The sequence below is a fragment of the Thalia democratica genome, chromosome 4 (assembly GCF_965202585.1).
Source record: "Thalia democratica chromosome 4, ktThaDemo2.hap1.1, whole genome shotgun sequence".
Taxonomy (NCBI): Eukaryota; Metazoa; Chordata; class Thaliacea; order Salpida; family Salpidae; genus Thalia; species Thalia democratica.
In genome coordinates, this window is record NC_139168.1 from 40,586,715 (window position 1) to 40,601,058 (window position 14,344).

Sequence of the window (14,344 nt, forward strand, 5' to 3'; positions counted from 1 at the left end):
GCAGGGTAGTTGTTAAATATGTTAATAAAAAATTTTTGCAGTTTTATTAAGGACACTTTATTAATATATACCACATGAAGGCATTAGAAATTTAACAGTTTTGTAAATTTATAGAGAAATTTAGCAAATTTAGTCTGACTTTAAAGGATTTTTTATTAATTAAAGGTTTTGGAAAATAAGGAATTTTGTAAGTTTAAACTGACAAAATTTGACTTAATTTAAAATTTTGTCAAACTTTCTGATGTTTTTTCAAAACCCCCCAGTTTTTCCTGACTTTTGTCATTTATTTTAATTTTTCCTGACCTTGTGGCAACCCTGAGAGTTTAAAATAAAGTCAAAAAACCTGAGTATACTGAGTGTGGGCAACCCTGTAGTCAGTTTATTTGTTCCAACAGAAACTATTGTAGCCTTGCTGAGTCTTAGTTTAAAACAAAATATTGTAAACGTTACGAATAATTTATTATGATTTGAAAACTATATTCGACAACATATATTATAAAGTTTATTCAATAAATTATACAATAAAAATAACTTTTCTATATTTATATTAAAACTATTCTGTAAAAAAATCAAAAAACCTTAACCAAATTTCATTCTGTCCTTTCTATAAATTTTTAGAAAATTTTATCTAAATTTGCAAAGTTTACTCAAAAAACTTAACAAAGAAAATCAAAACATATTGGCAAATCCTTCTTGCAAAAACTCTTTGTAAACGCACATAAACTTGCACACTAGCGCCTCCAAATGGTAAATTTTTTTGCTCCCTAGCGCCGCCTTGTGCTCGTATTCGGCGCAAATGTTCGTCAGCTCCCTCTTCAATGATCCGTCCACGTTCTTCGACAACTCGTCGTACAATACCTGATGGAAGCACAAAATGTTTTCTCGCTTGCTCTAGTAATGCTATAAAAGCTTTTTTTGCTCAGTAATTCAAAAACATACACAGTACTCTTTTATCATGTACATATATTTTTCAACTACTAAAAAACTGATCCCAGTTTTATTAAGGCTAGTTTCTAATTTATAAGTTTCAAACTTTTTATTGAGATACAGAAAGTGTTTTTAAAATACTTTTTCAAAATGTTTGCATAAACGTATAATATACAATCAACTAAATCAGTGCTTCTGAACCTTTTTCTAGTGGCGGAACCCTTTTCCAAAGTTCAACTTTACCGCGGAGCCCCTAATTTAATTTTACATTAAATGTTTAATATAATATTTCTTGCAAAAAACGAAAGAATTTCAATAAAAAACGAATTTTTTAGCAAAACTATATCATTGTTAGAAATCATACCGATTGTAATAGTATTAAGTCTAGTCAAACTCAAAGTGTGCCAAAGGCAATAGGTATTTTATGATTCTGTAATAAATAAACGAAAACAAACATGATTAATCGCAACGTCATAAAAATCTTTCCTTGCATAATAAAAAAAAAATGAGAGCTACAAACAATAACGAAATGAACATGAACCTAATCAAATTCACATTTTACTGTAATAAACGGGTAAGATGCCTAACGAAAAATAAATAAAAAACTTTTAGTGCGAAACTTGAACTTGTCCCTTAGCAACAAGCATGTTAATGCGCGGCTAGATTTTGGATAGACTGAGACAGAGACAGGCAGATAAGATTGGAGTCAGCATACAGTTCCTTTGCTTCGTTTTAGTGTTTGTTACATGCGAAAAGCCGGACTTGCAAAGATAAGTGGTAGTGAATGGTAAAAGAAATTTTACTGCACGCTTTGCTAAGACGGGGTACTCTGAAATTGCACATATTCAAAAATCTAAAAGCTCCTTTCATTTGAAACTCAAATTTAAATTGCTATCTTCAGATAGTTGCAGCAATTCGTTTTCTGTATCTGTAGGAAGATTTTTTCTTCAGAAGCAATACCACACATAAAAGGATTCAAAATCCATAAACTTTCCGATGCGTACATCTTCAGGAAAATAATGTTGATACATTATAGACAAAAGATCAAGGTGGTTGTATATTTCGTCAGAGAAGTTGAATTCTATGCAATTTTCATTGGCTTTATCAAACCGGTGAAACATCGCAAAATTACCATTGCTAACCTTTTTCTTTTAAAAGTTAATTCTATTTTTAAACGCCTCAATCTTGTCTGTCTTGACAAAAATGTAATTTTGCTTCCCTTGCATGCTTAAGTTCAAAGCGTTCAATTCTTCGAAAATATCGGTGAGATAAGCTAGCCTGGCCAGAAAACATCATCTTCAAAGAACTTCACTAATTCTGAGCCTTCATCTTTAAGAAAGGTGAATACCTGCTTCTTTAATTCAACGAGACGAACCAATGTCCGCCCCTTCGACAGCCAGCAAACTTCGTTGTGATAAAGAAGTCGCAGATGGTCAGCATCTAAATTTTCACATAGGTTTTTGAAACATCTGGCCTTTGTTTCAACTTTTCTTTATGACTTTCGTTATGACTTCACTAAAAATAGAAATTCAAAAAATTTGCGCAATCAGGACACCTATTAATAATGAATACCCATTAAAAGTCCTACCGCTAGATACACACTAAGAAGATCAATGAATGCTATAATTATATATGTTTTCCATTTAATATGTTCCATTTTTTTGAAGTTTTGTGATTTATGTTTTATTTTTTGTACAGAAATCTGAGACAATATTCATTCAAAAACATCTTTATTAAAGCAAACAACAAATAAAATCGATTTCGGCTAACGCTTTTCAACTACTTTTGTTAGCAACTAATTTTAAGATTAAATTTTGAGTAAATAAATAGTTAGAGGTTATATCAGAAAAAATTAATTAACACTAATTAGCATAGTTAAGCAAAAATTAATTAGACATTCACAATTCATAAACACATACATGAAACAGTTGATCAGTAATTTAACTAAGATAAGCAACAATAACAATAAAAATATAAACGACAAAATTCAAATAAAATTAAACAAAAAAAGAAAAAATTTACTTTGAAAACTTTCTTTTAATTTAATCTATAACAACTTATAAAGAGTAGATTTATAAACGTATTGTTGCTTTTAATTTTTCTTTCAAATTTTTTTTTCAATTTCGAAAGGCTTTGCGGAACCCCAAAGAGGCGTCGCACTGTATTTCAGAAGCACTGAACTAAATATTATGAGAATTTTTAAGAATTATATAAAAAATACTACTTCTTTTTGGAACTTAGGATTCAATAGTACTAAAAGTTAAATTGATTTAATTTTATTTAAAACTCGAAAATACATATTAACTATGGTAAAACCGTATTAATAGGATAAAAATACAAATTTGCTGTATAGTTTTAGTAAACTAATACAAACCATGAAAGAAGATTTCAACAAACTAATTAAACACAATTTTTATCATAAATCTTTAAAATCAACTTAAAAGTTTAGTTAAATTTGCAACCAATTTATAAAAACAATTTATAGTAATAAAAAATACAAAAAAATTTTAATAATAACTAAAATATTTTATAAACTAGTAATGCTGTGCAGTATTTTTTTAAATGCGCATACCAATAACTTACTCTGATGATCATATCAACAGGTATGCACTTGGAAATTAGTTCATACATTCTTTTTCTGATTTCCATAACTTGTTGTGTTGTTTGTTCGTTAATCATCAAGTTTGCTGTTTCTCTCACATAGACCTAAATATTTAAGTTTTAATGCACATATATCATCCAAATTTTCTCAAGACCTAAATTTTAAGGTCCTGTTTTAAAACACAAAAAAGTAATTAGGTTTAACTTTTAATACATATAATGCATATTTAATAAATAATCAAAGTTATAAATATTTAGGATTTACTTTTAATCGGTATTTATTGCATATACATTGCCACAAACGCCAAATGAGACTGGCAAATAACTTGCAAAATAAGCTACATCCTTGTATCATATATACTTGTAGAATTAAAACAAGTATCTATCACTCAAACATTAAATAATATAAATTTTTGGCTTCTTTTATTTTGAGAAATTTGTTTTGTTTAACTACAAAACGACTAAGTAATAACATTTTTTTGTAAAACTTATTAACAAACCTTATTAGAATTTTTTAAAGCGTTGCAACATTTATATACTTTTCTATGTTGTTTTTTGATAGTCGTAAAAATTAAGTTAAACGGTGTAAACGCCAATTGTTATGACTTGTTTATTCTTATTACTATCAAAAACTTGCTTAGGCGTATATCTCACAAGAAAAAGCTCTAATTTTTCGCTTTGTTAAATTAAGTTAAAAATAAAATTATAATATGAAAAGTATATTAGTATAGAATAAAATCTACTTATTAATAAAAATAAAAGTGTATAGTACAAAGTTTTTTGCTTTTAAATGCTTTAATAGATTTAATGATTTTTAAAACGAAGTTTTAATGAAACTAGGCATAATAACTAACTTTCCAATCAGGCTCCAGTATTTGTTGATCTTCAGTGAAAGGGTACTGGTCAATTTTGCAGGTTTCACACATTAGAAGAGCTAAACGAAGATTTCTATCCGAAACTTCTGCTATCCTAATAGTTTTCAAAAAACAACATTTGACCAAATAACTTTTTAAACTCACTAACAATAGTTTTGATTTTTTTGTCAACGTATTTCTAGGTAGTACGTAAATACAATGTAAATTATATATTACACAGAAAAAATTACTAAATTATAAAATTATTGAAACTTAGTAAAATAAAATAAAACTTAAAATTAGTTTCAACAAACCTTGTTGCGAGTTTTCTTGGAATAGTTAAGCCTTCTTTTTGGCAAGTTGACTCCAAGATATTAACAATTTCCATCTCTGTTGGTGCAGCTACTCTTACTGACAAACATCTTGACCGGATCGCAGGAATCATCTATTTGTAAAAAAATTTGTTCAACAACTTCTAATTTTATTCAAAGAAATATCCTTAAAACTTGGTATCTTCTTTTATAAAAAAAATATACTATTTATTTATTAGCAACTAATTTCACTAAAACTAAGATACATCATGATCAAAAAACATATAAAACAGTTAGAAGTATTTCATGTTGAAAAATAAATAAAAGCAACAAAATCACCTTAGTAGTTGAATTGCAGTACAGAATAAGCCTGCACGTGCTCATGTATTTTTCCATGGTCCTACGAAGAGCGTGCTGTGCCTCCTTTGTCAATCTATCAGCTTCATTCACCACAACTACCTGTTTTTATTAGCAGCATTTAAAACGCATCTTTTCAAAACTTTTTATAACACGCAGAAGAAAAAAACACTTTAACTACAACAATTTTTTTTTTTATAAATTATTTTAAAACTGGACTTAAAGTAACTATACCAAAAACTACCATTGTTAATAACAAAATGAAGCTGTCTTGATTTATTTTCGTTTTCGTCAAATAAATTAATATTACAAGCAAAATAAAATTACATCAAAGTCTAGGCTGCCTAGCATTTTTATACTCAGTTCAATTATTTAACATCTTAAAATTATTTAGTTTAGTTTACTATACGAATAAAAAAACCACGCAAACATTTAATTAGAGTAGACTGACCGTGTTCTACTACAAAATAATATATCACCAAGTATACTTTTGATGTGTGTATGTTATACATATACATTTAAATGTTTGTTGCAAAATAAAATTAAATACAGCTTTATATATAAGAAAATAATTCTACTGTAATTGCAAACATTTTTCAGGGTTCGTAAGCAAAACTTTGAAAATTTAGACTCACATTGCAATTTAAGAACTATTTAGACTTTAATCTACCGAATCCGGATCCGAAAAATTTTAAGCTTTGTGTAGCGTTAAAAGATAAGAAACTTAGAAAAGTTAATTATTGTAACTATAATAGTTTAGTAAAAAAACTAACTATATATCTTGTTTTAAAGAGAAACAATGTTACTGTTAAAGTATATTATTTTGAACACAAACAAAAAATCTATCTATTCGAAATTTAATTTAAGATATGATCTCAAGCTATTTATTCGAATGAACTTAAACTTTGTACCTTGTATGATGTAAAAAAAATTAAATGTTAAAATGCTTAAAAAATAACGACCTTTAGTTAATTTAAGTTGTGATAAGTTTAAATTAAACTTTTATATACAAAAGTTATAACTAAAAGATCAAGATGAACTTCTTTAGCATCTGTTTTGATATATAAAAGTTAGTAATTTAGTAAATAAAAATTAATCATAACTAGATTATTAAGCTACAAAGAAACTTATTCTAGCTTTTTGAAGATGTGATGAAAAAACAAAAGTTTTTCGCTGGTCTTTGAAAGCAATCGATTTTGCTTTTGCTCGTACAAGTTACCAGCTTCAGAAAACAAGCTTTCATAATAAACAGAAGATGAAGGAGATGAAATATACTTCCTTGCAAACGTAGCAAAATATAGGTATATTTTGTTGTTCGACTTCCACCAAGATAAGACTATAATTTCTTTAGTTTAAGTAAATTTTGGTCAGCAAAAAAAAACTTTAACTTCTGTCTTCATCTACTGATCAACTGAATCTTGTTACTCGTGAGTGGCTGTACTCGTTTTTGTTTCAAATATGGAGTAGAACGATATAAAATTATCGGGAACATCATTTTGAGATAGGTTTTAGGATTAAGAGGGGGTACTAGTTGAAAGTGACTATTTTGACAAGTCTTACGACGACTAGGTTTTTTTACTAATAGTTTCAACAGCCTTTCAACCTCCTTTTTGAGATTAGAGAAAAAAAAAGTCGATATCGTGGATCAACAGTTGTTGTGACTAACAACAAGCTGCAATCATGAAGGTTTAAATGTGAGCTGTTTTTTATCTCACAAACTTCTTTTAAAGTATTTTCTATATTTTCTGCCAAGGTTGCTAAGGTTTTAGAACCATTTGGACCTGGTGGACTATTCGCTTTAAAATATAAAAAATCAGTACTTTTGCATGCGGAAACACACTTGACAGCAATGCGTTGTTTCGACTACACTGCTGCTTTACTATGTAAAAAGGCTTAAGCAGTTCAATAATGCGGCTAACAAGTTGCCATTCTTCAGCTGTACTAAGATAATTGGAATCAAATTTATTGTAAACCTCTTAATACTTGACACTTTCTTTTAACTTTTATAGTCTTTTCAAAGCCAAAACTTTCAAGCCAAAATCAATTTAAAAAAAAGCATTTTTTAATTCTATAAATCTTTCTTATTGTTCTTTTAAATAAAATCAGTAATTCAAAATATTTTACAAAATTTCAGTTCCTATTTTTTATAATATTCTTAATATGATGCGTTCTTTTTTTTATTTACACAAGTATTTGAAATATAATTTCATTTCAAAAATGCAATCTTTTTAAAAATAAATGTTTATAAAAACAAATTATGACACTGTCGAAAACAACAGTTTTGTTAAAAATTTAAAAGACGCTAAAGAGCAGTAAAGACTTCTTAAAAAAAAGATATCTAAGCAAAAACACAATAATCTAAGTATAAAGCTGAAAGAAGCCAATAGTCGAAAGATAAATTATTTCAATAAACAGGATCTGAATCCGGTCAAATCTCAGCTGGGACCCTCCGGATCCAGATATTTTTTTAAATTTAGGATTGGCCAGATCCGGATCCAAGCAAAAAACAGTCGGATACTGATCCTGGATCCGGTAGATCACTAATTTAGACTGACAATACAATAAACAAATAAACAATAAACCACATAACCTGTTAGATTAGTTTTATCTGCAGAACGTACTAATAATATAATTTATCAGCACACTTTTAACTTTTTTTCATTCCAAATATTTAGTTAACTAGAAATGACTAGAGAAAATATCTTAAAAGTTTTAGTTTTTCGAACTTGAATTGTTATTAAAGTGCTACAGACATATTCAAACTTTTAATTTTACAATGCTAGCTCGACTGTTCTTAATTTCTTAAATAAATTTAATAATAGGGACACTGATACACTCACTTTATGATATTGCCTTTGTACAAACAGCAGGGTTCGTGCGCGATTTTTTTTTTAATTTAACCTGATTTTGACTGATTTAGCTTGATATTTTTCAATCCTCTTTAGAATTCATTTTGGGTATCGGGGGGGGGGGTCTTAATTAGTAAATAAACAAAATAAAAATTTCACAAACACTACTTTTAAAGAAAATAAACACTTAACAAAGTTATTTTTCAACATCTATCAATCGCTTACCCAGCAACTTCAACATTTTTAACTGGTCATTGTAATTATCCTATTAAAATATAATTCTACTATGAATATATGGATAGAAACTTATATTTAAAAGATAAGTTTTAGTCTTCTGAATATAACAAGTTTAAATAAAAAACAGTAAAATACATTAATAAACTGCTAAGAGCTTTAATATTAAAAGAATTTAGTATAAAGCTTCTAAATTTGAAATTAAAAAAATTAAACCAACTAAGATCTGAAAAACATAGCTGATGTAAACAAATTCAAACAAACAGCTAAGTTGTTGAATTAACTGTAATGTTTAAACTGTATTTTTTTTTAATTTTCATAATTATGACGTATATAATCTACTCAAAATAAAATAATAAAGATTCTAAAAATTCTTTTAGAGATTCATAAGATAATGTTTTAAGAATTTGTTTTTACAAATACTGACTGATTTTACCTTTAATAACTAAATTTATATTTAGAAACAAATTCACCTTCTTAAGATTTACTCAAGAAAAATAAAAATTATTCTCAAATTTATTTTAATTCAGAAGTTTTAAAGAATTTGAAATGACATAAACTGAAATTCTAAAATTTTCAAGCAAAATAGCTGAAAGTAACTGACATTTTTAAAAATTTTTCAAAAAAAAAAAACTGATTTAGCCTGAATTGGCCTGATGCGCACCAAATCTGAAATAATGTATTCAAGAATTTCTTGCAAAGAGTAGAGTGTATTTATCAGGTAAGAAAGTAATAATGGGAACGGGTCTAATTTGCACGAAGACAAAATTGCACGAAGACGATTTTGCACCAACGATCAACTTTGAACGAATTAAATTTTTGCACGAGAGTAAAAAATAAAAAATAAATAAATAAACAAAAAAAAAAAAAACAATAAAATAGTTTAATAAAAATAAGAAAAAAAAGTTACTGACTGAGGGTAAGGGTTAGGGGTGACAGCGGTAGTAAAAATAAAAAAAAACTATTAAAGATTATAATTCAAAAAATTTAAAATAATCTAAATAAACAAAAAAAAGCTACAAATCGAGGGTAAGGGTTAGGGACAACAGTTATAGTAAAAATAAAAATAAAAATTAAAACTAGAAACAAAAAAAAACTTACTGACCAAGGGGTAAAAGTGAGAGTAAAAAAAAAATAATAAAATTAATAAAAAAATAAAAATTTAACCCATGAAAAATTGTCTCAGTGCAAAATTGTCTGCTCGTGCAAAAGTGACCTTTCGTGCAATTTTATCTTCGTGCAATTTTATCCCCTCGTGCATAAGTGTCTTCGTGTAATTTAGAAAGCTACCCAGTAATAATATCCATCAAAACGAAAAAATCTAAAACTTCTTTTAGAAATTCAGAAACTTTGAAGCATTTGTACTGAATGACATACTAATATTTTGTAAATATTGCATTAACTTTAGTAAAATTAAGGCTATAAAAAACAATTACTTGTTTAAAAAGAAATTCAATATCTATAATTTACTCCTACAAAATAAGTTTCTCATATTTTCAAAATTTCTCAAAAATGTTGTTTCTTAACCACACATATAAATATACTTTATATAATTTATCTAACTTTGTGATCGATAAATTATGAATTGGTTACCAACACCAAATTGTAGTTCTTTTGAGATGCATTTTTAGGAGTATCAAGGCAACAGTTCAAAAAATTACTTTTAATAAATCAGGGTTGCCAAAGGTTTTTTATAAAGTTTTTCAAGGATTTACAAATTTCTCTAGGTTTTTTGAAAAATAGCTTTTTGTTCCATTTTTAGTACATAATTAAATTTAAGATAGAAAACCGTTTTACATAGTATAAATACATTGAATAGATATTGTAAAGCTACTTAGAGGGTGTCTTTTAATGACAAAAAACATTAAATTATACAACAAAAAATTTATTTTTATGATTAGTTTATTGTATGTAATCGATATTTGTTACTTTACATCTGAAATTAGTTGAAAATTCGAAGTTTTTTGGTGATTTTGGTTCAAAATTTAGCTCTTTCCTTCTTTTTTTTTGCCTAGTTTGTCAAATTCCAAGTTTTTTTTAGGAGTTTAGACTTTTTGGTAACCATGATTAATTCAAATACACAAATAAACATATATAATTAATTGGCAAAAAGCAAATAACAATTTTAAACTTCGATTTTACTTGTTGGCTTTTTCACTAATTAAACTAAAAAATAAATTAAAGTACACAGAAAACGTTAACAAATTATGCAAAAGTGACTTAAAAATTATTTAGGTAATTTAGAGATATGCATCAACTATTTTATATATTACGCATTATTTCTAATATTTTTAAATGAAAGACTTTGATTAAAAACTTTATACTAGTTTAACTTTAACTATTATTTGTAAAAAAAATACTTGAAAATTTTGCCTTAAAATTACAGAACTATACAGTACTAATAATCTTTATAAATTACTACTTATGTAAATTTGTATATAATTCTTGTCTTGCGCTAAGTTAAAACATTTGATTGTTCTTTAGTTCTTATTATTATAAAATTTAACTTTAATTTTGAAATTTTATTGTAGAAATTTAAAACTAAAGAAACTTTTTTACTTTTTACCTTAAAGTTTCTTTGTGATCCAATTTCAAGTTGATTTGATTGTGCTACTGTTTTTATCAACTCTTGAATCACTACTCTATTAAAATTAAACCATTATTTTTTTTCATAAACGCAATTTTCATAAGAAGTAAGACTTTTTTAAACTAAAATATATATTATATTTTATTAAAACTTACCACAACTAATATGTTTAAAAAATCTGAATTTTGAAAATATTATATTACTAACATTATTGCTAAAAATGATATGCACAAATTAAATTTATTAGATTGTAACATTCAATTGTTAAGCAATAGCCTTATTGACACAGACATACGTTTCTCTGTGTTAAACTAAAAATACAGTTTCCTTTGCTTATAAATAAAGAATTGAAAACTCTGTCGAACTTTTCTTTGCAAATTGTTATTATTTTATAGATATTTTAGTAATCAAAGTACACAAAAACAATAAATTTTAAATTGAATAAAGAAGTTTAATAAAAGTATTTAACAGTAATTTGTTTATGCATTAGTAGTAAATGCATTAGTAAAAACACTGACAAAAGATATTAATTGATTGGCTTAAAAATTACATATATTACGACACCTACTACTATTTTAATTAGTTCTATTATACAATAAATACTAAAAGACCTCTTATATTGATAGATATTGTGACTTAATTTAAGTTCTAAAACACTGTAAAAAATTTTTGGTAAATAATTTGAAAATATTTGCAAGAAATAAAAAATTATATTGCTTGTTGTTAAAAATAAAACTGTTTATTCAAACAACATATTCAAAACATAATTTAAATATGTTTTTAACATTAAAGGCTTATTATGGTTGCCACAGATCAAGCTGGGAAACATTTCCTGACTTTTAACTAAAATTTTCCTTTCTAAGTCTAAACTCTTAAGTTAAACTTATTCTTATATACATAATCAAACACTAAAAACTATACAAACCTTCCAATCTTATTTTTATACAGGTTAAAACAACAGTTCTTATTTTGAAGCATCTAATCATCTAACTTCCATTACATAACTTGAACCATCTGTGTATGATTGATGTATTTGCAATAAAGAGCTCTATCAGTAAAATACTCGCAACTTTTAACTTGATACAGTTCAAGTTTGTACGCATACATATAATCTTTAACTCCTCTTATAGATGTAATAGTTTCTCATTTCATACTGTTTTCAAGCAGAGCTTTGTTAATACTTAATCTAGTTTGACCTCAGCCTGGTCATTGTGCAACACAAATAATGGTTGCAACAACTTTCAGAGAGAAGATTTGTCAGGAAATTTTAATGTTTCAAAATAGAACTGGTCCAAACATTCTTCCATTTGCTTAAAGCTCTTGAACTTTAATGCATTCATTGGACAATTTACCAAAGTTCTAAATTGTTCAATGCTAGTATCACCTACAGAGTTGGAGCACATTTTTTACTATGTTAAGAAGTGCACAATGTTGGCAAAATGCTTAACAACAATTGTGACTCCTATTTTTTTCAAGACTATGCGGATTTAGGCATGACATATTTTTTACAAAAGTACTTCCAATAGCCATTCTGCTCCAGAGATTTTCAACCGCTTTTATAACTAATAATCTATAATTTATGTTCAATTTAAGACCTTTTGTTCCTCAACTAGGTCTTTTTTCCTCAAATTTGCAAGCAAATTGGTTGCAGCACAGCCAAGATCAAGGACAAGTTTTAGGGAAGCTTGATCGTTTAATTCAACCTTGAATAACTGGTTAAGCTGAGGTTTGTAACTATCATGTCTTTCATAATGATGCACAGCAATTTAATTACCAGGCACGAAATGTTCTCATGCATAAAAGCAACAACAGGCTGGGTACTCTGGTTAAGCTACATAAGAGATATCACACAACTAAATAAATGCAAGAAAATTTTCATGTATATACCACAGTTTCACTATGGAAGTGTTCTTACCACAGATCATCAATACTAAAGAGCATATAAAAACTGCTTGTTCAAGTAGGGTAGTTGTTCAGTATGTTAATAGAAAAAATTTTGGAGTTTTACAAAGGATATTTTATTAATTTAAACCAGATGAAGGCATTGGAAATTTTGTAAATTTCTAGGAAAATTTAATAATTTTAATCTGACTTTAAAATATTTTCAACTAATATTTTACTATTTGAAGGCTTGGAAAGTAAGAAATTTTGTAAATTAATCTAACAAAATCTGACCTTTTTTTTTAATTTTGTCAAATTTCCTGACTATTCCTGACTTTTTTTAAAAACCCCATTTTTTCCTGACTTTTGTCATTTTTTTTAGTTTTTCCTGATTTTCTGATCGTGTGGCAACCCTGCTTATAAAAGTTGTAAGCACTTAACAACAAAATTAAAAAAACTGAAGACATAAAAAATACTAAATTTATAAAAAAGTTTAAATTTATTATACATCAAATTAAGAAAAAAAAAAACTTAGTTTATAAAAGTAAAGCTTTTTCTAAATTATTGTGATTTTTAGAGTTTAGTAAACTAAAGTAAAAAAATTAGAATGCTTTTGTTATAAATGAAACAACTTTCACATTCAAGTGACAAAACGAAAACAATATATTAGTTCTATAAATGTAAAACTTTATATATTTAAAAATAAAAACTCAAGTTATTTTAGATAATTAGAACTAAATTCTAAATCTAAAATATAAAAGTTTTGAAAAATAAAATCTATAGAGTTAAAGCAATAAATTAATAAGATAAAAAAACAATTATATATAAATATAGTGTACTGTGTAGTTTAAGATTATGCACCCAAGGTATAAGAAAAAAAAAGAATAAAAACCTGTCATGCATGCCAGCATCTGACGGAGTGACTTCGATGTGGTAATTACTAGCTAGTGTTGCAATTTCTAGTTTTTTTTTAGAAGGAGTTGTAAATTCATGTTTTTTTATTCGAAGTTTTTCAACTCCACTTCCATAGAGTTCTTTCAATAAGCACATTATTCTAGTTTTTTTACCTGATTCAAGCAATTTTTTTTAAATTTTAATGCAAACTTCATTAGATAAGAATAAACTATTTATTATTTACATTGTAAGTTTTTATATAAAACTTTAGTAATTATGGTTATTTTAAGAATTTATAAATAAGAATAAGCATAAAAACTAATTAAAATCAAAAATAACAATAGCTTAATTGTTATAACATTAAAAGATTATTATTATGTTAGGTAATTATATACTATTTTTTACAGACATACTTTACATCAAACAACTTACCAGCACCAGATGGTCCAAACACTAGCAAATGAGGAAAGTTTCCAGCATTTACAAGTTTACTGAGGTCTTGTGCTTGTTTTTTGTGGAAATCAAGTTTTTTGAAAGACTTTGGTCTATACCTGTCTACCCATAAACTCATTTTGTTTACTTTATGCCTGCATTTGTTTTAACTTTTATTTAACTTATACAAAACAGTCTAAACAAATACTCAAGGAACTATTACTTTTTAAGTATGAAACTTTATTATTAATAATTAATTATTGTAATGTATTGAAAACTTAATTAAAAAGATTGAGAAATCTATTACAAAAAACACTTTTCAGTGTAAAAAAATTGTTTCTAATACATACTGATTACAAAAATTCTTTAAAAAAGTTATAAATTTTAAATGATTCAGTTACTCAAGTAGTTGTATGC

General features: G+C 26.5%; 1 protein-coding gene across 1 annotated transcript; it reads right to left on the reverse strand.

Moving 5' to 3' along the window:
• Nucleotides 1–499: 499 nt before the first annotated feature.
• On the reverse strand, nt 500–14,072 carry LOC145835245 (replication factor C subunit 3-like). Its single transcript, XM_082942809.1, has 8 exons — nt 13,928–14,072; nt 13,494–13,668; nt 10,700–10,775; nt 5,033–5,152; nt 4,697–4,827; nt 4,383–4,497; nt 3,511–3,633; nt 500–858 (listed from the first exon to the last, which is right to left on the reverse strand). Exons 1-8 carry the CDS (start codon nt 14,064–14,066, stop codon nt 670–672), a joined length of 1,068 nt encoding a protein of 355 aa, XP_082798935.1. The 5' UTR covers nt 14,067–14,072; the 3' UTR covers nt 500–669.
• Nucleotides 14,073–14,344: the final 272 nt, after the last annotated feature.

Excerpts from the sequence above, each read along its gene's own strand:
- LOC145835245 (XM_082942809.1), bottom strand. The coding sequence starts at position 14,066 with ATGAGTTTATGGGTAGACAGGTATAGACCAAAGTCTTTCAAAAAACTT. Across the intron at positions 13,669-13,927 it reads GTTTGGACCATCTGGTGCTG|GTAAAAAAACTAGAATAATG; the intron begins GTAAGTTGTTTG and ends TGCTTGAATCAG. Across the intron at positions 10,776-13,493 it reads GATGCTGGCATGCATGACAG|AGTAGTGATTCAAGAGTTGA; the intron begins GTTTTTATTCTT and ends TAATTTTAATAG.